Raw genomic sequence first — 22,160 nt, 5'->3', positions numbered from 1 at the left:
GCACCGAGCCGTGGGAACTGGTGCTTTCCAGTCGGTAAACAATGTATTTTTAGCCTGAAATCTTTGCCCTCGGAGGGGGTGCTGGGGTTGTTGCAGGCAGCTGGGGGCAGGAGGTGCTCTGCCGTAGCGCGGTGCCACGGTGATGCTGCCAGCCTGGATTTCCCCAGCAAGCCCTCTCTGGAGCTGGGGCTGCCTGTAGTTTTGCTGCAGAATAAATTGAGTAAATGCGGTGCACAGAAAGCAGCCGGGATGGGCTCCGGCAGGTCAGCCCTGAGCCCACCTTTGCTTCCTTCGTGGTAAATTTTGCTTAGTGCTTCCTAGCGCGTGGCTGAGGACAGGGTGGTGACGAAGGGGCTCACAGGGGTTTCTGGTCACCTGCGCCCCGCACCGCGTGGCCGTAGGAGGGGTGACGATGGGGAAGGACCTGGTGCAACAACCCGCTCAGCCTGCTCGGCATGGCGGCGGTGCCGGCAGAGACCGCGGGCTGCGCAGGGCTGAGTCACCGTTTGGCAGGGCTGGTCTCTCCCGAGAGCTGCCATCGCTTGGTCACCCTCGCTGTCCGGATCTGGGGCCATCTGCCCGGTGTCACTTGGGGGGTGCAGGTGGGGTCACCAGCTTTACAGCCGTCGGGGGTGCAAGTGACCCTGGCTGCAAGCCCAGGCACCCCGGGGATGGGCTGGAGATGCCAAAAGCCCTGGCACAGCTCCCGTGCAGGCTTCCACCTCCCTTACCACGAGTAACCATGGCTGGCACCAGCCTGGTGGCTCTGGGACCCCGAAAGGTCAGCCCTTCTGCTGTCCCTCAGCTGATGCAAGGCTTAATTCAACAGCAAGTTTTCCCTGCAGTGAGCGAAGAGGGGGGAGAGGGGCTAAATGCACAGCCGTGAGTCTGCCTTTTGTATGTCGGGCAAACATCTTGAAGCACTCGGTCAGCGGCTCCTCCGTGCTCGGGGGTCAAGTTCAAGCAGCGGCACCGTCGTCAAGCTAATGAGGGCTGAAAGCGGGGTCCTGCCTTGCGCCCCGCTGTTACGTCCCCTGGGACCCTCGGGCTGCAAATAGCCCCCAAAGACAAGTAAGTTCCCCAGAATGAGCTCAAGAGCTTAATGAAGCGCCAAGGGGGAGAAACACGGGGTCCCTCGCATTGCAATGCAGTCCGGCAGGAAGGTGCAGGCAGGGCGGGCAGAAGGGAGATTTACCAGGCTCTGAATTGCACAAGTTTTAAGGAGCTGCTTTGCATTTCACACGAAAGCTCTTGCTTAAGTTAAATCAACCGCCCGTAGCTTTCGGTGGCGTTTTCACAAGCGGCCGACGGCGCGCTGCCGAGTACAAACGTGGCTCCCCAAGGGCCCCCATGGCTTTGAGCCGGTGCCAGCTCCCCTCCAACGCTGCCAGCACACCTGGGTCACCATTGCTCCGGCTCGCTGCGGCTCCGACGGGATGCACAGCCGGGATTTTGCAAGCTGCGCTGTAAAATGTGCCGGCTGGCACAGCGCAGCTTGCAAAATCCCGGCTGTGCATCCCGTCGGAGGTTTGGCTGAGGCTTTTAAACTCATTGCATTTTTGCCCAATCTTTGGTTTTTTTTCATATGATCCTACTACCAGCAATGGGAATCTTCTCCCATATCTAGAAATGTTTTCTATATTTGTAATGCAATCCTGCTTTCATCCCAAAGCGAGGGGATCTCCCTGGAGACTGCCATAAAATCCTATTTATCCTCTATTTCCCAGTCTCCTGTTGCAGCATCTCAGAGCCTGTATAGGGCTGGAATAGGGATGCGGTGAGCGGGGTGCTCAGAACATCCCTGTGGGGTCCCCCCCTCTCTCCTCAGGGGGCCGGCAGTGCCCTCTGCCCCTTCCTTGGACCGTTTCTGACTTTAATTTCTCTTGACTCCTCTGCGCTTTGATGCGAGCCCCCTCGGCGCTGGGAGCGAGCGGCTGCTGCCAGCTGAACTTTGGCCCCTGGGTGGGCCGAGGATGCTCCTGTGATCTGGCCGTACCCTCTGCCGAGCAGCCCCAGGAGCTCTTTCTGCCAAGAAATAAAATAGCCAAAAAAACAAAGTCAAAAGTCTCCCGAGCAGACCACCCACATGTTGTCTTTTTTCTTTTTTTCCTTTTTTTTTTTTCCCCTTCCCTTCCCCTCTCCCCAAGCTTTGCCTTGACGCACAAAAGGGGTTTTTTTTGGTTTGGTTTTTTTTTTTTTCCCTTCCTTTTCATTTGCCGGCAGCCCTAAGCTGGGGGAAGCGATGCTGAAGCAGAGGGGAGCGGGGCGGCAGTGGGACGTGTGCCGCTTGGCCCCCGCCTTCCGCAGGCAGCTGGAAAACCTCCCTGCCGGAGCCAGGGGGCTTCCCGGGGTCCCTCCCCATTCAGGACTGCTTCTTCCCCCCGCCTTGCCCTCACGTTGGATATGCCAAGCCTCATTTAGGGCCACTTTTATCACGGAGGGACACGGCCCCAGCTCTCGGCTTAGCAATGAAAAAGGCTTTTGAAAGCGAACATAACCTCTCCCCATCCTCTCCGGAGCCTTGCACCGAGCCCCTCTGCACCAGCTCTAGGCTTTCGTTAAAAGCATCTTTTCTCCCGGGACTGGGCAGGGGAAGGCGATGCTTCTTCCTAAGCCTTTTCATAAAGAACAAGATGCAGCAGCTCCTGCCTGCAGGTCCACGCTGGAGACAGAGGCTTGGTGGAGGACGAGGGGCTGCAGCAGGACATGGGGCACCATCCCCGGGGATGGGGTCCTGAGAGGGTGGAGAAGTTGGGAATTTGGGAATTGGGTGTTTTGCTCCATGGCAGACTTTGGATTCAGGGCAGCCCGTGGTTTCTTCTGTCTTTGGTCTCCTGCGACTGCCTCCCTGCCTGCCTTTGGTGTCTGGGTGGGAGTCTCCTGTCCCCGATGTCCTGTCCCCTCCCTGCAAAACCATCGTACGCCGCGGGCAGACAGAGGGAAGCGCACGGTGGCGGCTCTCCCGGGCGGTTCCTCCTCCTGTGCTGCGTGGGAGGTAGGAAGGTGAGGCCCAACAGGAATGAATTCCTGCCTTTTGCCCCAAAAGAAAGTCCTTTTGGGGGTTCATCGGCCAAGCACAGAGCTGTGGGCAGGCTGCTGGAAAGGTTGAGGGGGACTGCAGGTTAGCTTGTACTTGCAGACCTCTGTGCGGATGCGAGCGCTGCTGCCATTCCCTGGGCCAGCAGCGAGGTTTGGATCATTCACACCGTCCTCATCAAGGCAGAAAGTGCTTCTGGCTCATTAGCAGGCGTGCGGTTACTCCTCCCTTCGTCCCTGCCGAGCTGGTAGAGAAGCTGGTTGCTTGTGAATGGCTGAAATGGGAGGGAAGAATGTGTTCAAGTGCTTAAAAATAATCCATCCGATTGCTTTTTGGGCTAGCAGAAGCAAGAGGCTATAGGAAGACGAAAACTGAAGACTGTTTTGTGAAGGTGTTGTCCTAGAGGTGGGGTGGGGGTCCTGCTTTGTGCCTGGGAGTCAGCTGCCCCAGGTCTGAGAGCCTGATCATACCAACATTTCTCCTCAGCTTTGTTTTTTACCAATTTCTGATGATCTTCTCCGCTTCCTTGGCTGTCTGTGTCCCACTCAAGTAGCCTTACCCCCCTCCCTGGTGTCTGCGCTCCCGGGGTGCTCGTGGGCAGCTCCGTCCCCCCACGGCTTAGCCAGCCGTGCAGGTTCGGCTCTCTCCACCTCCCCTCCTAATTCACTCCAGCTCTTAATTGCGTTTGCTGCTACGCTTTGAACTTGCTCCAGTTTTACTATCTCTGGTAATGAGGTGCCTAGATAGAGATGCATTAATCCCGATGTCCTGGCAGCGGGGCGGCGTGAGGAGGAGCTCCCGGCGTGGCTCCCCGCCATGCAGGAGCTCTGGATGCGGCCCAGCGGTGCCCTGCCTGCTGCTGGTGCCACTGGCAGGGAGCTGCCTCGGGTGACGTGTTCTTCAGCCTCACGCTCCCTTCATCCTTGGACCCGGTGGTGGTCCCTGCAGCCCTTTCTGTGTTTGATGGGGCGCGGGAGAGCGAAGACCCCCAAGCAAAGCCTCGCTCGGCCTTTCGATGCTCTCCGGGCAGCTGTTTGCAGATGTGATGGGCAGCGCCTTGGCCAACGAGTGCTGTGGTGTTTTTCCAGGTGGGATCTCTTGCCCATCCCTCTGCCAAGTCCCAGGGCACGGCCGCAGTGTCCCACCTCTCCTGTGAGCCTGTTTAAGGCAAGGAGACCTTGTTTGATGAAAATGCTAAAGTAAAAGCAAGGCCCCGGTAGATGTTTGCCCCATAAATCTAATACATTTGCTGTTTATTGTTAGTCTTTAAGCCCTTCAATCCTTTTTTGATGTAATAACGTTCGTAATCCAATCTAACGCTTTTTGGCAGCAGGATTCAGCGAGACCAGATATATTACCCTGAGTGTTTCTTTAAACCCCTTGTCTTGCATTTCTGGTTTTAGATGCAATTAGACTTAACCTGGCAGGAATTATTTGTTGTAAACCATTGCTGCCTCTGCGACGTGGGCTTCGTCCCTGGGCCTTTCTACGTCAGCATTTTTCTATAGCTTGCGCTTCAGCATGGAGAAGGGGGTCACCTACATACTGCCAACTGCCAGAATCATCCTTCCTTCTTTTTTTTTGGGACACGTTGCCATACTTGCTTTTCTGGCTGTACTCCCCAGCTTCCGAAATAGCTGCCATTGGTTTGGGAAGCCTTCAGCCCATGCCAGCATGTGTGAGAGTGTCTGCGGAGCCGCTCGAGCTCCTTTCTGCAGCCCTTGGTATTTAATAATTTCCTCCCTAGTTCCTTCTGCCCCGGCAAGTGCCGCACTGGCTGCCTGTCTGTGATGGGTGCTGTGCCGGGGGTGGGGGGGGCCGGGCGCAGCCCCCCGGGGCGCTTTGTCAGCCCGCCAGCTCTTTGCTGGCTTTCTTTGCTGATTGCATTTGAATGTGGCCACTTTCATGTGCTCCTCATCTTCCGTCCCACAACTTGTTTGGTGAAGATGAGTTGAAAGCAAAAGTGCTATTTGATGCTGTGATGAGAGCTATGAACTTCTGCTGATAAAAACCCAATTAACCGGCTTCCTCATTCTTCACCCAAATGGGCCGACGCTGTCCTCGTCCCACCAGCTTGCGACATACCTGCGGCAACGCGGAAAGCCTGGGCGAAGCAAAGCCGTCCTGGTGGCATAACCGTCGGGTTTTGGGGACTGGCTTTCCTCCTCCATCCCCATTCCCGCTGGGAGCTGGTGGCAGAGGGTGGATGAGACCCTCTCCCCGTGGGAGATGCTGCGTGGGAGCCGGCAGGCTTGCGCCAGAGACAAACGGGTCTCTAACGGTGTCCCACTCCCAACTTCAAAGCCCGGGCGCTGGACATGTCAAACCCAAATAATGGCCCTTAGACAACACGCGGTTCCTTGTCTTGGAGGCTTGTCTGAAGACCGTGACCACAGTAAATGCGATTTTGTTGAGCCCTGTCCCTTAAGCCTCTGCCTCTTTTCTCTTCTCCTCCTCCCTCCTGACCTTTTCGGCTCAGCGCTGTCCCCGGACAGCCCCTGGCAGCTGATCTCATAGCTCAGCCTTTCACGGCCCTAATAGGGATGAAAAGCCCTATCAGAAAGGGCCAGTGTCCCGCACCCAGCCAGGAGGTAAATACCCAGCGCTTTGATCTGCTCCTGGGTTGGGGAGAGGGGGGCCCTGCCTGCAACAGGGGTGCCGGTGCCGCTTAACTCTCTGGCTGCTGGGCAGCCTGGCCCCTGCCTGCACCCGGCAGGCAGCTGCCCGCAGCTCTTGCATGGCAAAGGGCTCTCCCCATCGCGGGGAGCCAGGCACCAGGTTGCGTCTGCCCAGGGAGTCGGGCTGCCTGCATCCAAGGATGCTCTTGCCCAGGAGAAACGATTTCCAAGAGCATCTCTGTACCACTAACACGACCCATTAGTAGAAGATAAAACGTGTTTAACTCCTCAGTGCTCCTGGAAACAGAGGTGATGTGCAGCCTGGCCGATGGCAGCAAGGAGGTGACATCGAGCTGGCACCCATGCATCGCCTGCCTGACCCTGCTCTGCACCCCCCACACTGCTGGAGCAGTGCGACTCTGCCTGCGCCCCCCAAAAGGTGCTCCCTTTGCAGCTGCGGTGGAGGGCCAACCCTAAAGGTGTTTTGTGGTGCACGCCGTGGCCATGCGTCTGCCTCCATCCTCTTCCTTCCCTTCCAGCCCCTGCTCCCCCCAGCATGTCTGCAGCAGCGGGGCATGGGGACCCCAGGAAATCCTCTGGAGCTGCAGGTGCGTGGACCCTGATGGACCCTGCTCTTCAGTGATGGTCACCTCCGAGGGCTTCCTCCATAACACTGGAAGAGATTAAAACTTGGCTCCTTTTGGACTAAACTTCCCGTAAGAGACTTGAAAGGCAGAAGAAGCCTTCAGCGTGATGAAGACTTGAAAAAAATCCCAGCATACAGGAGCGGCTGGGAAGGGTGTGCAGTAGATAAGTGCAGGCAACTACTTCCTTGGCATATTTTTTTAAATAACCGCTTCTTCATCCAGACCCTCTCCCTGGGCTTTTGCCCTGGGATCCCCTACTGCTCCTGTACCTATGGTGCTTTCTTGCTGCCAGGGCGCTGGGAAGAGGCTTGCAGGCACCACCGCAGCTCCGACCTGGTGTGAAAGGCTGTATGTTGTAGCTTCAGCTGCAAGCTGGGACACTGGGCGATCGCCCGGGGCGTGCCTGTGCAGCCGTGGGTGCTGGGGTGTGCGGCCGTGGGTGCTGGGGTGTGCAGCCGTGGGCGCTGGCTGTTGGATCAAGAGCACGCTGGGGTCTCCAAGAAGTGATGCCATGCTTGGACTGTGAGACATGCAGAGTGCAAGCAGGTTTGGCATTAACGAATTGTGACACACGGCCCTTTTCCGTCTCTAATTTCTAATGATCTGTGTTTTGAACGCCTCTCGACCAGGCGGGCTGTGCTGGGGAGGGCTGCCCAGGTTGTGTGCGGCACCTTTAAAAGCTTGCCTTTCTGGGGAGAATTGGTTTTACTTGCCATTTGAAGTTTCTTTGCCCTAGGAATGATGATTTTTCTGCTGCTGCTGTGTAATACTGTGCTCTTTGATCCAGCCTGGCAGCGCGGAGCGGCTGTTAACACAGCTAACTGAGAGCCGGCCGCGGCGGGCTGGCGGGGAGCAGCGGGGTCGGGGGGGTGGCTGCTGGCCCCTTTGCAACGGGGGTCAGCCCTAACCTGGGGGGCAGAGAGGGCCCTTCCTCCATCCTTCGCTCAGCGAGGAGGCAAGTCCTCATCTGGATACTCAGGGGCTTATTTAGCATATATTGGAAATGTCCAAATCCTATAACTCAGGGTGTTGCTGGGGACCATTAAGTCCGTGTGCTGGCATCCTCCCGGAGTGCTGTGACCACCTCCCTGGGGTCCTGCTGGGACCCTAGGGTGATGTGTCGGCTCTGCAGCCGGTGGCCTCTCGCTGGGGCAGGGTGGGTGCTGCCGCGCTTGCTCCCCGGGGAGCCACGGGCACTGTTGTGCAGAGGTGTCGGCGAGCTCCTGCTCCAGCTGACGTGGGATGAAGCGTTGTGAGCCGAGGGTGATTCTGCTCCGGGCCGGGCTCCAGTCCCTGCACGGGTGCAACACCGGTGGGTGCACGGCAGCGGCGGCTGCTCCCCTTGCGGAAGCGGTGCCCGAGCTGACTCCTGTCCCAGCTGTGGGGTTATTTGCAGCTCTGGGCCAGGAGTTGCACCAATGTAAACTTCCCCGCTGCCAGCAGATTCCTGATGCTTATGCAAAGTTTACCTGTAATTGCAGCGGGGTTTCCTCCCGGCTGTCCCACAGTGCACCCTGAGCTCCTGTCCCTTCCCGCTGCCCTGCACCTCCTTGGCTCCCCACGCTCTCCCAGGCAGAAGATTTGCGCATGAATCAGCCTCTCCAGTCCCTGATAACTTTGATTTTTCTCCGAGCCACCTCCAGCCTGGCACCCAGGCAGTGATGGTGTAGTCCAAGCTCAGCCGGCCGCTGCAGCTGCAGTCTCGGTGGGCAGCGCTGGCTCCGCATCCCCGCATCCCTCCGTGCAGCATCTCCTGCGTGAGGAGGAGCTGGTGTTGGCATCGGCCTCGCCGGCGGGGGTTGGCACTGTCCCCCTGCGCATCCCTCTCCATCCCCTTCACAACAGATTTCTCAGTCAGTCGCAGATGTTTTGCTACCTAACTGAAGAGATTTACACCCTGTTAAAATGCAATAAGTGCTTTCCTCCTCTCCTGCTCCCAGCGGGGCCCACAAATGACTCTGGCAGAGCATCAGGTGGAGAATTACATGGCACTTTTTTCCTGACCTATAACCAGCTGCTTGGGGCTACCACAGAGACTGTGCAAATAACCTTTCTGTTCCACCGACGCTCTCTTTTTTTGGAACGGGGTGGATAGACTTGAAGACAAAGGCTTTATTTAGTGCCCTGGTCTCTCTGACCTGCCCAAGAAGCGAGGCTGCGCATGCTCCCCAGCGCGGGACCGGGATGCAGGGAGCTTGCAAGGCTTTTCTACGTAGACATCTCGGCAGCATTGGTGCAAAAGGGCTTGCGAGCGAGTAAGCAAGCAGTGGTCTTGCAACCAAGAAGTGCTTTCTGGCCTTGATGAGGTTACCTGCAATGTAGCTGTGACTCTTAATTATGATTGTAATTAGGATTGGTTATAATTTTTCCATCAGAAAGCTGGTTTAATGGGAAATTAGGTTTTCACTTAAGCATTACTTGTGTTAAAGTGTCTTTTTTTATGCCATACTTCAGTGTTTGCCTGTTGTTCTCCCTTTGCCCCAGGAAAGCACCCTAGACAGTCCCAAACCAGCCCTTAGATCTGGGAGCAGTGCTGTGGCACACGAGGATGAGTGTGGGTGCGTGATGTCCCCCCTTTGTACCCCCTTCACCCGGCTGGCGCTGCTGGACCTGCGCTTTGCGAATGTAGCTGCCGCTCTTTATAAGGGATGGGGCTAATTTAACATTTTTATTTATCTTTGTGGGGGGCTGACCCTGGCCAGGAGGAGGTGAACTCCATCCCAGTCAGACCCAGTGCTATGGTTTTCATTCCTATTTCCAGAAGCGTATTTGAAGCTGGTCATTTTCACGTTGCGGTGTGTTTGCTGGAGCAAGAAGCACTGGGATGTCTGGGTTCCCCAGGGCATGCGGTGAGCGGTCTGTCCTCTGCAGTCACCCTGGCTGTCCCCTGCTTGCCATGTGCGTCGGGAGGATGGAGGTGAAGCCCCAGGTTCCTCTGCTGTGCCTTGGCCCCGGCTGGCGGGAGTGGACCAGAGCAGGACACCAGGCTCTCCCTTCGGCAGCAAAAATTTGTAGGGTTTTTGCAACAACACAAAATAATTACTATAGCCAGTTCAGCCCAAATCAGCTCCGTTAGGTCGTTTCCTCATGCCTTTCTTGAAGACCCATCAGGCTTGGCCATACCTGCTTGCTCCCCCTTGATGGAAGGACTCGGTCGGAGGTTGCGGCAGGGAGGCTGGCATTTCCCTCCCCAGTGCAGGGAGAGTTGCGTGTTTTTATATATAAAATCTGTTTATTTAGCCAGGCAATTCCAGGGCTGGGCACATGGTGCTGGCAGGCGTTAGCATCCCTCTCCCCTCCAGCCGCACTCAGGTGCTCTAGGGCTTCCCAGGAAGACGTAGCGCTTCGGAGAACCGAAATCCCCGGCAAACACCACGGCTATAAATGAGACCTTTGTGTCAGCCGGCGACTGGGTTTGCCGTGTGCCCCTTCAGCTCTGCTCCCGGCTCGACGTGGACGCACGCCAGCAGATGGGCCGGTGCGGCTGCGCCCGCGGGAGTTGGGTTGGGAGCGTGCTGCTCTGCTGCAGCTCCCGCCGTGCTGGCTGAGCCCTAAGAGCCGCCTCTGCTCGTGGCTCCCGGCTGCTCCTGGGGGGTTGATGCCGTCAGCAAAACCGGAGCCACGGGCTGGAGGGAGCTGCGGTGGCAAACTGTGCGCCCACACCCGACTCCGCTCATGAAGCCGTGGCGGTGGGAGGCTTCATGGCTATGCTGGAGGAGCAGCGTGGCCATGAACCTCGGCGTGCCGTCGCCCAGTGCACGCTGGTGTGGGTTCCACCGCTGCTTCTTCAGCAGCCTGCGGTGGTCAGCCCTCGGTTTGGTGGGTGTAACCTGCCGGGACCCCTGTTCATCCCCTGCAGAGGCAGAGGGGAGGACGTGAGCTCCGAGTCCCTTCGGCGGTGTTTCCCTGACCCCAAGAGTTGCTGTGCTGCAGGCAGAGGGAATCTGAAACAGATTGCTGGGATAAGAGGAGGGTTTGCCATTTAGCGCTTCCAAACCCCAGCTCCGGTAGTCCTGGGACGGGCTGTTTTCTACAAAACACCTGTGTTTTTCTGAGCTGTTTGTGTTTGTGGGACCTTGAGACAGTAAACTCCAAGGAGGATGTAAACAAAGAGGAGGATGCTGATAACGAACAGGGAGGGCATTGCTTGTGAAACTCAGGTTTGGATCTTGGGGCGCTTTGGAAGCTGGCAGGGCAGAGCAGGAAGGTTGTGGCGGTTGCCCCCAGCTCCGAGGATCTCCGTGTGTTTCTCACCCCATGGCAACAGCCATCGCTGTGCATGGAGCAGCCTGGAGCAGAGCTTTTTCCTGCCAGAAGGGTTTTTTTGGGTAATGGGGAGTGGGTGACGGTGGCAGCTGCCAGGCGGGCAGGCTGAGGATCCCTGCCCATGGTGGTCATCTCCTGGTGCCCACCAGGGACGGTGGGGAGAAGGGACCCCGGGCTGCATGGGCTGTCTGCAGGCTGACCTGCAGTAACGGGCTCTCTTGCACGCCCAGTATAGGTTTGGGGAACAGAGAAATCCCAGTTGGCACTGTGGCATCGATCCTGGCCGGCTGCGTGGACCCAGCAGTGCCCTCCGACGCTGGGGCAGTGAGCTGGGGAGGGGGCAGCCCCCTGCACCCCAGGGCACCCTCGGGGTTAGTGGTGCGAGGGGAGCAGGCTTGCTCGGCTCTTCTCTTTCCATAGCAGACCGGGAGGCTGGAGCAGCTCTTGAGCTGCCAGGAGGGTGTGTGAAACCCTAGCCTTGCACCTCCTGCAGCCGTTTAGGGACAGGACAGGGCTGGGCTGGCTTGCACACGTTTTTCTGGGGCTTTAGGGCCCCTTCCCGGTGCAGCTGCCTCTGGGCTGGAAGGCTGCTGCCGGCCTCGCTGGCAGCGTGACAGCGTGGGGCTCGGCTCCCCCGCGCAGCCCCTGCCCTTGCTCTGGCAGCCGACCCAGCGAATGTGCTGGAGCTGATGGAAAGGGCTTGGGGGTGATGTGTGCGGGGGGGGGGGGGGCGGCAGGCTCGCCTCCCTTCAGCGGGGCCCAGCAAGGAAATAATAATAATATTAACAATAATGGTGATACCGTGAGTGTAGGCTGCGTGCGGCGGGGCTGCGTGCCCTTGCCGCTTCTCAGCTCAGCCGGAGAGGAGGAGAAAGGGCTGCAACCAAGCCATGGTCTCTGGGCAGCCCCAGGGTGTTTGTGTGCAGTGGAGCAGGCGGGTGCCTCTGCTCGGTGACCTGGAAGTGGCTCTGTGGGTCCCCTGGGGTGCCAGCCCTGGCTGGGATGGGGGGAGGAAGGAGCCCGGTGCCCGTGATGGGGCTGGGCACCGGTGCAGCACCTCTGCTGATGCAACACCCGCGCCTTGGTACTGAGGGTGCATAAAACAACTTGGAAGACTTGGAGGAGAGGGAAGGTGGCATGAGCTAGATTTTTATTTTAAACAGAGTTTGCTTGTGGAGTTGTGCAAGGGTCTGCCGGCACAGTGTGTGAGCACACCAGAGATGTGTGAGGCACATCTTCAGGGCCACCCGTAGGGTCTTTACCTGTGCCAGGAGGGGCTTTCAGCCTGGTGTGGGTGTCCTGGCTGAGCTGTGGCTGATCTGAGGCTGCTCTGCACCAGCTGCCCCTCAGCAGGGTCAGTCAGTGCCTTCCCACCGCCCCGTCTGCTCCGGTGGGATGGGGGTCAGGCTGCGGGGGCACCCCAAAGCCCCGGCAGCGAGCGGCGGTGGGTGCCGGTGGGATGCTGCTGCCTCTGCCTAAAGCTGTGCGATGGAAACGTGAATCTTGGACAGGTCTGGGGGCGAGGGGGGGGATCGCGGGGCGGGCGTCCGGGCTGCGTCCACGCAGCGCTTGGCTGGGTCTGGAGCAGGGCTGTGGTGCACAGATGGAAGAGTAATTAAGAATAATAAAAGGAGAGAGACTTGGATTCGCTACAGTCTCAGCACATTAATTGTGCTTTGGGGCCCAAATCATAACGGAGTCCTGCTAGAGGGAATCCAGAAGAGAAACCAAGCGTCTCGCTCTGTCCAAAGCTGACCATTTAAGAGACCCTTGCCTTCATCCGCTGCCAGGTATTACTTCCAGAGTCTCCCATCTGCCAAAACCCAAGTTCTCATTTGAAATATTTTTAGGGGAGGAAGAAAAGCTACAATGACACTGCGAGTGCTCACAGTGGGGAGGCAGAGCGTGATGCACCGGGGACAGCACGCGGCGCTGCTTGCTGCTGGAGGTGGAAACGCGGGGGTTGTTGGGGCTCTCAGAAGCATCTGTCCCAGTTGGCTGGCGCGTGTCACCAGCCTGGGACTCGGTGTTTCGCTGGTCTTGTGCCCGAGGACCAGGGTGAGTCATGCCAGCAAGCGGAGGTCCTGCCTGTGCCTCCGTGCAGGCTGAGCATCTCTTCTAAATTGACAAGCAATTACATGGTTAATGGTATCAATGTTAAATCCTCATCACTCAGCAGCCTGAGGCTTAATGCTTCATTAAGGCAAAGGCATCTAATAGCTCTTGGGGCTGCGAGCTGCCTTTTCTTCAAGCCGGAGTAGAAGTCATCTGTCCAGAGGCTGCTTTTGCTCTCCTGGTCCTACAGCTAAACTTCAAGTCCCTCCAAAATGGAAGAGGGGCAGGAAAACGCTCCCGTACACTCCGTGTTGCTGGGACTGGCTGGATCAAGCCTTGCTGATGCGACAGAGCTGCACGTTGCAACTGCGGCGCGTGGAGATCATGGCCGTTGTTTGAGACCTGCCATTTTCTATTCCCCTGGGTATCCCCAGCTCCCTGCCTGTCTTCGTTCATCGTTTTATAGCTCTGCCTCATGCTACCGTGCTGCGGCCACGTCTCTCCAGGCTCAGGGCTGCCTCTCGCCTCTCCCTGCAGCCCGCTGTTGTGCCTGTGGATTTAACCTTTTTCTCCCCTGCGTTACCGTGCATTTGTTGACGCTGAATTTCACCCGCCGTTGAGGATCGGTGGTGCCTCCGCCGCTCTCCCATGAGCGTGGCAGCGAGTATCACAGACGCTTCGGGCTTCCGTCTCGCTGCTCGCCGGGTGCCTCCCCGATCGCGCGTCTCTGCTGGAGCAGTGCCGGCCTGATCCTGTGGCCTTCTGCTGGTAAATCTTCCACTCTGAAAGCAAGAAACAGGGCGGGAGGATCAGCTCTCCCATCTCTGAGCTTTGCAGTGAAGCACGACGGAGGAGCCTGCAGTGCCGCCGCCGCAGCCCCCCACCCGTGGGTCAGTGGGGACCCCCTGGCCGCAGCCCCCACCCGCCTCCGGACCTGCTGCTCAGCAACACGTCAGTCTGTCCTACGTGTTTGTATATAAAACCTGCCAGAAGTTGTACTCTCTCTTTCGGCCGTTTGGATGGGATTTTGACTTTTGGAAGCCCGACCGGCTGTGTGGAGCATCTTGCTTTGCTTTGGTTTGGCCCGTTTTGGATCTATACAGAGCGTGGCAGCGTGTGTCCTCGTTTCAAGAGGCTGTACTGGCATCCATTGCCATGGTTTTTGCAAGCATTTGAACCCTTTTAGCTGCCCCTTTTTATGTTCCCTGAAGTAGCTGCTTCATTTTTTTTCACGCAGTTCCCTTTCAAAGCTGCTTTCTCCCCTCATCATTACTACGATCAGAACAAGAAGAGGCTTCTTGAACAAAGTCCTGTGTGCGGCGCAGGAGGAAGGATGCTCAGCTGCGTCCGCTCGTCCGTCCCTGTGACTCCAGCTGCCATTCCTCTATCCTGTTTGGACCTTTAATATTTTTATTGTATCTGAATGCAATGTCTGCATAGTTATTTTGGAGGAACTGCTGTCTCCTGTTACTGCTGCGTGCTCTACCTTTGCAGGATCTCCTAGTTCTCCACACTCAAGCCATACTTACTGTGTAGATTGTTTTGATATAATTAGGTTATTACCTTATAAATAAGACCTTATGAGGTCTCGCAGAGGCTGGTTTTTGCAGACTGCTCTGTTTTCCCCTGCCCCGCTGTGTTGCAGTGTGAACGGGTGAAGTCTGTTCGAGATGGAGCAACCCACGGCATGGTGCTGGGAAGCTGGGAAGCTGTTCGTGGAACTGCTTCAGGGCCGTGAGCTGGGACATATCGGCTTATTTCATCCCAAAACCGGTGCCTTTGGCCTGGGAGAACCGGGCTGTTGTGCCTTCTGCCAGAGTGAGCTCCCTGAGATGTTTTTATGGGGAGTTTTTGTTCAGGCCCCTGAGTCCGGTTCGTGTTGGGAAGAGCTTGTGCAGGCTGTAGGGGGGCGTTTCTCCTGCTTCCCAGGCGTTTGCATCGGGATTTGTGCTGACAGTGCTCCTGTCAAAACGCCCGCTAGCGAATCCCAGATGCGTGGATGTTCGGCTGCCAGGCGAAACCCTGCCGTGGGAGAGGTGATAACTCAGCAAACGGCCCAACGACTTTCTGATTAGTAAAACATTTGCTGGTGTTTCACACGAGAGCCTTGATTGCACAGAGGCATTTGGACAGAGGTGATGGGCTTTGAGCCTGCATCCCGGCGTGATCCAGGCTCGCTTTCCAGCGTAGCCCAGCATCAAGTCCTCATTGAGGCACCCGAGGGTCCTGCTGCGGGAAAGGGAGTGCAGAAGAAAAAGAAGACCTTGCTCCATAACCCAGCCTCTTCCCATCACCTCCTCACTGACACTCAGCGGGGTCTGATGGATTCGTCCCCACCGACCATCAGTCACCCGCCCTCCCCAAACCCGAGTTTTTGCGGGGTGGAGGCAGGAATTGGGCTGCACAGGCAACCTGAAACCCCGGGGCTGAGTTTTAGCATTGAGGCTCGGGGTAGGTGTTGGCTGCGCTGTGCTGGCCAAATCCTGCTTTGCTTCACTGCCTTGTCTCTGTAAAATTATTCCTGTAGCTTCGTGATTCTCCATTGCATCGCCTTTCCTAAGCCCCGCTCGTGCCGTATGCTGTCGCCGTGCTTTTCCCAGGTTTTGTTGCTTCACTGGGTGAATAAATCCCCGTGCCTGGATTTGGTGGAGCACCAGGATGATTTGCGTTTGCCATGATGGATGGAGGTGCTGGCTTGGTAACCGTCCCCGCTTGCCGGGGAGAGCCGGCTGCATGCCAGAGCCACCCAGCCCATCACCCACCTCGGCACAGCATCCACCGGGTGCTCGCTGCTGCTGGCGATGGGGGCCCTTTTGGGGTCAGAAGCCAGTTTTTCGAGTATGTTTAGCAGAATCTGCCATTTGGGTGCTTAATCCTGTAATCCTCTGGTTTGGAGTTTTTTTTCTCTCGTGTCCCCCCCCGCCCCGAGCCGTCCCCACTGCGGCAGAAGGCTGGCGGGTGCGTGGGTGGGGGTCCTTTCCTGCGTGGTGGTGATGGGAGATGTGCAGCTCCCTGTGCTCCCGCAGGATCGAAAGGCTTAAAAATCTGTGCCGGCTAAAGCAGAAAGTTAATGTGAATTTAACTGACTTCTGCCCTGCAATTAAAGCCACTCAACCCCATTGGGGCTCTGAGTTTACATTCTTTACTGAGGCACAGTGTGTAATTATATATGTATAATTTAAACTGTGCATATGCATGTGTTCCTATTATACACCAAGGAGCAAAGGAAATTATCCAGGAATTCAAAGGGGGAGGAGGGTGCAGGCACGGAGAATGGCTCGCTTGTGTGGATGTGGCAGCGAGGGGAAGCTGGAGGGCTCACATCCTCACCACTGCAAACATCTTTGGAAGGTGCAGAAAACGAGAACTCGCTGTATTAAACACTCGCGGTGGGCTCCGGACTGGGGCGTGAAGAAGTGGCTGCGGTGGGGGGGGTGTCAGGAGCGAGCCCCCATGTCGGGAGGTGCCGAGCTCCTGCCAGGTCCCTCGTGGTGCCTGGGAACAGCGGGGACCTGCCCGGAGGTGGCCTTCCAGCTCCCAAGAACCCTGCCTAACGCTCCTTCTCTTTTCTTGCAGCCACTTCCAACGGGACGCTGGATGGCCTGGAGAACCGGGAAGGAGGGGTCTGCCAGACACGCTCCATGAAGATTGTCATGAAAGTGGGGCAGGGTGAGTCCTTCTGCGCCCTGGGGTCTCCCGTCGCCGAAACGCCTTTGCCCAGCAAAACGTTGGCCCCTGAACCAGGGCCCCTGTCCTGCCGTGGTGGGGGTTTCTGCATTCTGGGGAAACTGAGGCTGGGCCAGTTGGTCCCTGGAGCCCGGGAGGCCTCCTCGGTTGGTTCAGCAGAATTTCATTTTTAGGATCTTTTTTTCTCCCTTTTTTCTTTTGCCAACACTTGCACATGTTTGGTGCGTTGGGATTAAAATGGAGTAATTGTTCTGAGCTAACCTCGTGGTTGGTGTCCCGGTGGGAAGCGAGCTCAGCGCGGGACCCATGAACTGTGCAAGTGCATCGGCGGGGGGGTTGGCACAGACAGTGCCCCCGTGACTTGCCGGGCACCCGAGGAGGGGTTCGAGCTGGGCAGGCGTTAGTGCTTGGGCTCAGCGTGGTCCGGCAGCTCTCAGCGGTGGTGGCCACCACGCTGTGGGGACAACACAGGCCGACGGTGGCAGTGGGACACGAAGGGTATCGCCGATGGTGATGCTGTGGCAGAGTGTGCTCTTCTCCTGGAGGGAGCTCCCCAACACCTCCCGTCCCGAGCTGCTGGGTGCCTCCCAGCCCCGGCGATGCCCCGGGCTCGTTTCGGCCCCCGACTCGGATGCACAGCTCCTGGTGGCTGCTTTTCATTATTGGGTTTTCACTTTGGGGCCAATATTTATAACAAACAGAAGAAGCGGTGCTGCAGCCTTGGCAGGCTCCCTTCCCTTCCCGTTCCTCCCACTGCCCGTGCGAGAAACTTGCCCCAACCCACGCATGGGAGCTCAGAAAACATAAAAGCGGGGGGGATTAGGGTGGGGAAGCTGCTTCCCACAAGCCCTGGAGCAGCTCAGCCTTGCTCTGTTGCTCTTGGCATCTCCCATTGCTCCTGCCTCTCCCTTGTGTCCTGTGGGGGTGGCCGGCTGGGATTTTGGGGGCAGCTGTTCTTCAGACAGGGGAGCGAGCTGCTGTCGTCCAGGTTGAATCGAGGTTTCTCATCCATCCCTTCCCTCTCCTCCCCAGATCCGAACGCGGTGATCCCAGAGCAGCTGACGACGAGTCGGCCGAGCAAGGAGTCCGACAACACCGTGAAAATCGTCACGCAGAGCCCACGCAGCAAGGTCCCCGCGGTGGAGGAGCCCGGCAAGCCGGGTGAGTTTTGCCAGGGACACCCCAGGAGAGGGATGGGGGCTCTGCCTGCCGGCGGGGCCGGAGGTTGGCAGGCAGCTGCTGCCGGCAGAGCAGCTCCGAGCCGGGCTTGTTGCATGGATCCTGGGGAAACCGGGCGCTCCGGAGCAAGGATCCAGATGGGTTTCGCATAAGCTTTGTGCCCATCTCTGCCGTCCCCGCTGCTCACAGCATCTCCTCGCCCCAGCCCTGCGTCTTCTGGCTGGGGACCGCTCGGGGCACGGCACAGACAGCCAGGCTGTGGTGCGGAGCAGCTCAGGTTTGTTTTCCCAGCTCCAGTATGTCCTGGCAGAAGCTTTGCAGGGAAGTGCTGTTTCAGCACTCTCCCCATCCTCCTCCTTCTCCTCCTCCTCGCTGCCCATCTGTTCCTCACAGTACATCTGAGAGGGCTTGGAGGAGGTGAGGTCCTCTGGTTTTTGAGCTGAGCCAGTGTGAAAGCCCTTTGAAGGTGGTTTCCTGAGTTCCTGACCCTGCTGAGGGAAAAGTGAAATCAGATGAAGTAGGGGAGAGCTGCTCTTTTCTTCTCCCCCGGTACGGCCAGCCAAGCACTCTGCCCTCGGGGGGCTGGGGCTGCCCCGGCCCGGGGGTCAGGAGGAGGCGAGGGGTCAGTAATCGGATATCACGGGGCTCCAGGTATCAGAGCCCACTTTGACCAGAGCATCCAAGTCTGTTGCGGAGAGCAAAGGCTCCCGGGGTCCGGACTGGTCGTCACCCGGACACGAGCAGCACTCTGCTCCATTGACTGGGAGACGGAAAGGGGGAGCAGCGGTTCGGGGTGGAGGAGAGGGCGTGTGGTCCCTCCTCTACGGATGCCCAGGGATGCTGCCTGCCCTGCCCAGTGCCTGCAGGCTGGGCTGAAGGGATGGGGTGGGAAGGCGGCGAGATGCTGCCGTCCCCTTGGAGGCGAGGGCGCAGGGGGGAAGCTGTTGTGCCAAGTTTGGCGGGCGGAGAGGGGCTCCGATGGACGGCTCGCCCACCCACCCCGCAGATGCGATCCGCGCAGAAGTGGGGCGCAGGCTGCTGCACGCCGGGCTCTGACACCCCTTCTCCCCTTGCCTTGCAGGCTCTGTCAACCAGGACGGCCAGGAGACCCAAGGACCCAGCGACGGCTTCTTGAGCTCCAAGGTGGCCGTCTTCGCGGCGATCGGCGCCGGCTGCGTCATCTTCATCCTCATCATCATCTTCCTCGTCGTCCTCCTGATCAAGATCCGCAAGCGGCACCGGAAGCACACGCAGCAGCGAGCCGCAGCCTTGTCCCTCAGCACCTTGGCCAGCCCGAAATGCAGCGGGAACGCGGGCTCCGAGCCCAGCGACATCATCATCCCCTTACGGACTACAGAGAATAACTACTGCCCGCACTACGAGAAGGTGAGCGGGGACTACGGGCACCCCGTCTACATTGTCCAGGAGATGCCCCCCCAGAGCCCAGCCAACATTTACTACAAGGTGTGAGGAGCAGCCTGGGCAAGCCGCCGATGCAGGAGCACGGGAGCGCCGAGCGCGGGGGGCAGCGCCCCCCGGGTCTCCCCACGGGCGGTCTGGCGCCGGGAGGGAGGAAGCGAAACGAACCCCACGGCACGGCGCAGGGAGCGCCAGGGTCCGGCGCCGGAGAGCGGATGGCTCGCTCGCACGCTCGCGCGCTGATTCTCCCCTTTGTATTTAGTTTTGTAGTTCTCAGCTTTTGTAATCCCGAGACTCGAGGGTGAGCCTTCAGCATCCTCCTCTTCTTCTCCAGACTGCGGCCGGCCAGGGGGCAGGCGCCATGCCTTTCCGTGCTCGCTCGGACACCGCCGGCAATCCCGGAGACTCCACCTCCCCTTTTCGTTTGGGAATTTCCCTGCGTCACCCCTACGTCCTTGCGTGAAGTGCCCGTGCGCCTGGCGCCGCATCGGCCGCCGCTTGGGTCCCGGAGCCCGGACCGATGCCGGGGCCGCGGCGAGGAGCCTCGGTCCGAGGAGGAGCGAGCAGCCGCGGGGGGAGGAGGAGGATGCTTTGCCTAGGTGCCAAGATGCAGACAACTGTGCAGGGAGGAAGCTGGCAAACCCGATTTACTACTACTACTATTATTATTATTATAATTATTTTAATTTTTTGTAACATTTTTATTTTTGTGAATTCCGGGCGGGACTCCGGCCCGCCGCCTTCGGGCACACGCCATCACCTCCTTCCAGCACGCCGTCCTGCCGGCCGCGGGGCAGACCCCGCTGCTCCCGCCGCTGCCCTTTTAAACTTTTGTGTTTGTAGCTGTTGACTCTTGTTTTAGTCTCTTTATAAAAAGAAAGAAAGAAAAAAAAAAATTATATCTATACCATGTCTCAAGCATTCAGTGCGCGAGAGTCCGGGTGCTCCTCCTGCCCCGCGCGGAGCAGCAGCCTTGGCCCGGCAGCTCTTCCCGATCCCCCGAGGGCATCCCGCTGCGGAGAAAAGCCTTTCCTGAGGTTTTCCATCGGGCTGGGGCTGAGCCTGCTGGAAGCGAAGCAGGGCGCAGTGGGGGGGCAGCAGGAGGGCAGGGGGTAGCTGCAGCCCCCGGTCCCATCCCCTAGCCGGCGATGCTGCGGGTGGCTGTCCTTGGAAAGGAAAACTGGAAGACAAATGTTCCCGACCCGCAGCCCATGCCTGGGGGGGAGCTGGGGGTGCCAGGAGGAGGCCAGTGCTCGGGGCTGGAAGCCCCCCAGGGAGGCATCCCTCGGGCTGGTTGTAGCACCGGGCTTGGCTTGGTTGGGAGCGGAGCTGAAGGCTTCTCCACCCGCCTAGTTTACCAGGACAACCCGGTGCCCCTCTGCCTTTGGGGACCGGCACCCTGCCCGGCCATGCTCCTGGCACAGGAGCATCACCCAGCCGTGCCACCTCCCGGGGGTCCCGCAGCCTGGGCTCGCTCTGCCCTTGCCTTGCCTGTCGTCCTGCCCGAAACTGGAAGGGCTTGAGCCTTGGGCTCTTCTGGCAGGATCATTCCCAGCTTCCTCTTCCCGGGAGGACTGGCCAGCACCGTAGCGGATGCCGGCGAGCACGGTGAGGCTGGCGGTGCCCGTGGTGGTACTCTGCTGCCCGCCTGTCCTCGGGCTGTCCCAGCCTGGGGGCCGGCGGCCGCCCCCTCCTTCCTCGCTTTCTTTTCCTTTCAGAAGTAGCTGCTTTTGCTCAGGGAGCAAGCGTGGGGCGGGCGGTGCTGCTCCCCCGGGGGCGGCTCGCCACGCTGCCGGGCGGTGGGTTTGCCGTGGCACGGGGCTGCCTGGCCTGGTTTGTCCTCGCCTGTCCCCAAGGCCCCGAAACCCGCGTTAGGAAGTGCCCAAAGAGCGAGAGAGCTGCTCTGCAAAAGTGCCTTGATGAGGAGCGGGCAGGAGGGGCAGAGCAGGGGACGGTGAAACCCGGCGGCTCGGATGCTGCGCTGGGGGTTTGGCTGCGGTCCTGAGCGGGACGGGAGCATCCCTTGGTGTCGTGTTGTTGGTGTTTGGTTTTTTTTTTTTTAAAGGTAGGAGTTTGAGCTGGAGCGGAGCAGGCTGCCCCAGCTCTCCTCCTGCCCTTGGCATCCTGAGGTGAGGATGGCTTCCAGGGCCCTAAACAGGCTACTGCCCTCGGGAGAGAAGAGCCGCAGCGGGTGCTCTCCCCTCCCCGGCCCTTCTCCCCGCTCCCCTGGCCCACCGTGTAGCACCTTTCAGCCCCCTTTCCTCCACGGCATCTGTGCCGGCGCTGCCCACCCTGGGCTGCTGAAGGGCCGGGAGCTGCCCCAGCCGGAACCCCCCCATTCCCCGCAGTGGGACGGGGTCTGCTCTCAGAAATCACAGAGAATTGTGTCTTAAAGAAAATCCCCCTTTCCCTCACCAGTGCCCTCTTCCCTCTGCAAAATCACGACCTGCAGTTCCCGAAGTGAGCAGAGCCGCGGTTGGGCGGTGGTGAAGGTGGTGAAGGATGCTTTATCGACGGAGAGTTTTTCCCCGCAGCCCGGGGAGCAGCGGCTGGCGTGGAGGTTGGGGGATGATTTAGTTTTGGTTCGGTTTTGGAGAGGAAAGGAAGGAGCGTGACCACGGGTCGTACCAAAAGCAAACTGACGGCACCGCGTGGCTTCCCACGGTGGCTCTTCCCCGGCGCGGTGGCTGTCCCCAGCTGGGCTGCGGCTCAGCGGCCCCCATCAGCTCCACTCCTGTTGCTGGGGGCAGCTGAGAAACCTTGTAAATATGTGAAGAAAGGGTGAAATCTGAACTCTTGGTTTTTGCTGAGCACCTCGGTCTGCTGGGTCCTGAAACAGAGTGTGTCCCTTCGGTTCTTTTCATTGAAAGCATTGAAGTTTGGTTGGTTTTTTTCTTTTTTTTTTTTTTTCCTTCCCCCCTTTTATTTGTGTAAATACTAGTCTTTTTTGGAAGAAATAATGTAAAGATGTTTTGTATAAACTCTGAATTATTTTCTGGTTGCTTTTTCTTAGAAAAACAAATGAGAACTAAAAAAAAAAAAAAAGAAGAGAGAAAAAAAAAAAAAAAGAAATTTTAACCACAAGAACGGGTGTAAAACATTGTCATACTGCGCTCAGCCCCGGAGCTGCCCGGCGGGGCTGTGCTGGTGTGCGGGTGCTGCCGGGCAGAATGGCTGGGCTGGGGGTCAGGATGGGGTGGGGGGGGGCCGTGCCCTCGATATAATGCAGGATCTGCTGGGCCCCAAGCAGAG

The 22,160-nt window shown here is 58.4% G+C and overlaps 1 protein-coding gene across 3 annotated transcripts in view; it reads left to right on the top strand.

Annotated features, from left to right (window-relative positions):
* The window catches only part of EFNB1 (ephrin B1), a 55,363-nt gene extending 33,462 nt beyond the window's left edge, over nt 1-21,901 (top strand). The window contains exons 3-6 of one of the 3 annotated variants that reach the window (XM_050901949.1): nt 16,200-16,292; nt 17,343-17,471; nt 18,571-18,875; nt 19,243-21,901. In XM_050901949.1, coding sequence (XP_050757906.1) covers nt 16,200-16,292; nt 17,343-17,471; nt 18,571-18,875; nt 19,243-19,371 — 656 coding nt within the window. In that variant the 3' untranslated portion in view covers nt 19,372-21,901. Of the gene's footprint in view, nt 1-16,199; nt 16,293-17,342; nt 17,535-18,570 lie in introns of all 3 variants that reach the window. The other 2 variants (XM_050901948.1, XM_050901947.1) reach the window with 2 other exon arrangements.
* Nucleotides 21,902-22,160: the final 259 nt, after the last annotated feature.

Source organism: Gymnogyps californianus, chromosome 9 (genome assembly GCF_018139145.2).
Source record: "Gymnogyps californianus isolate 813 chromosome 9, ASM1813914v2, whole genome shotgun sequence".
NCBI classification, from domain to species: Eukaryota; Metazoa; Chordata; class Aves; order Accipitriformes; family Cathartidae; genus Gymnogyps; species Gymnogyps californianus.
This window is presented reverse-complemented; position numbering and strand designations above follow the sequence as displayed.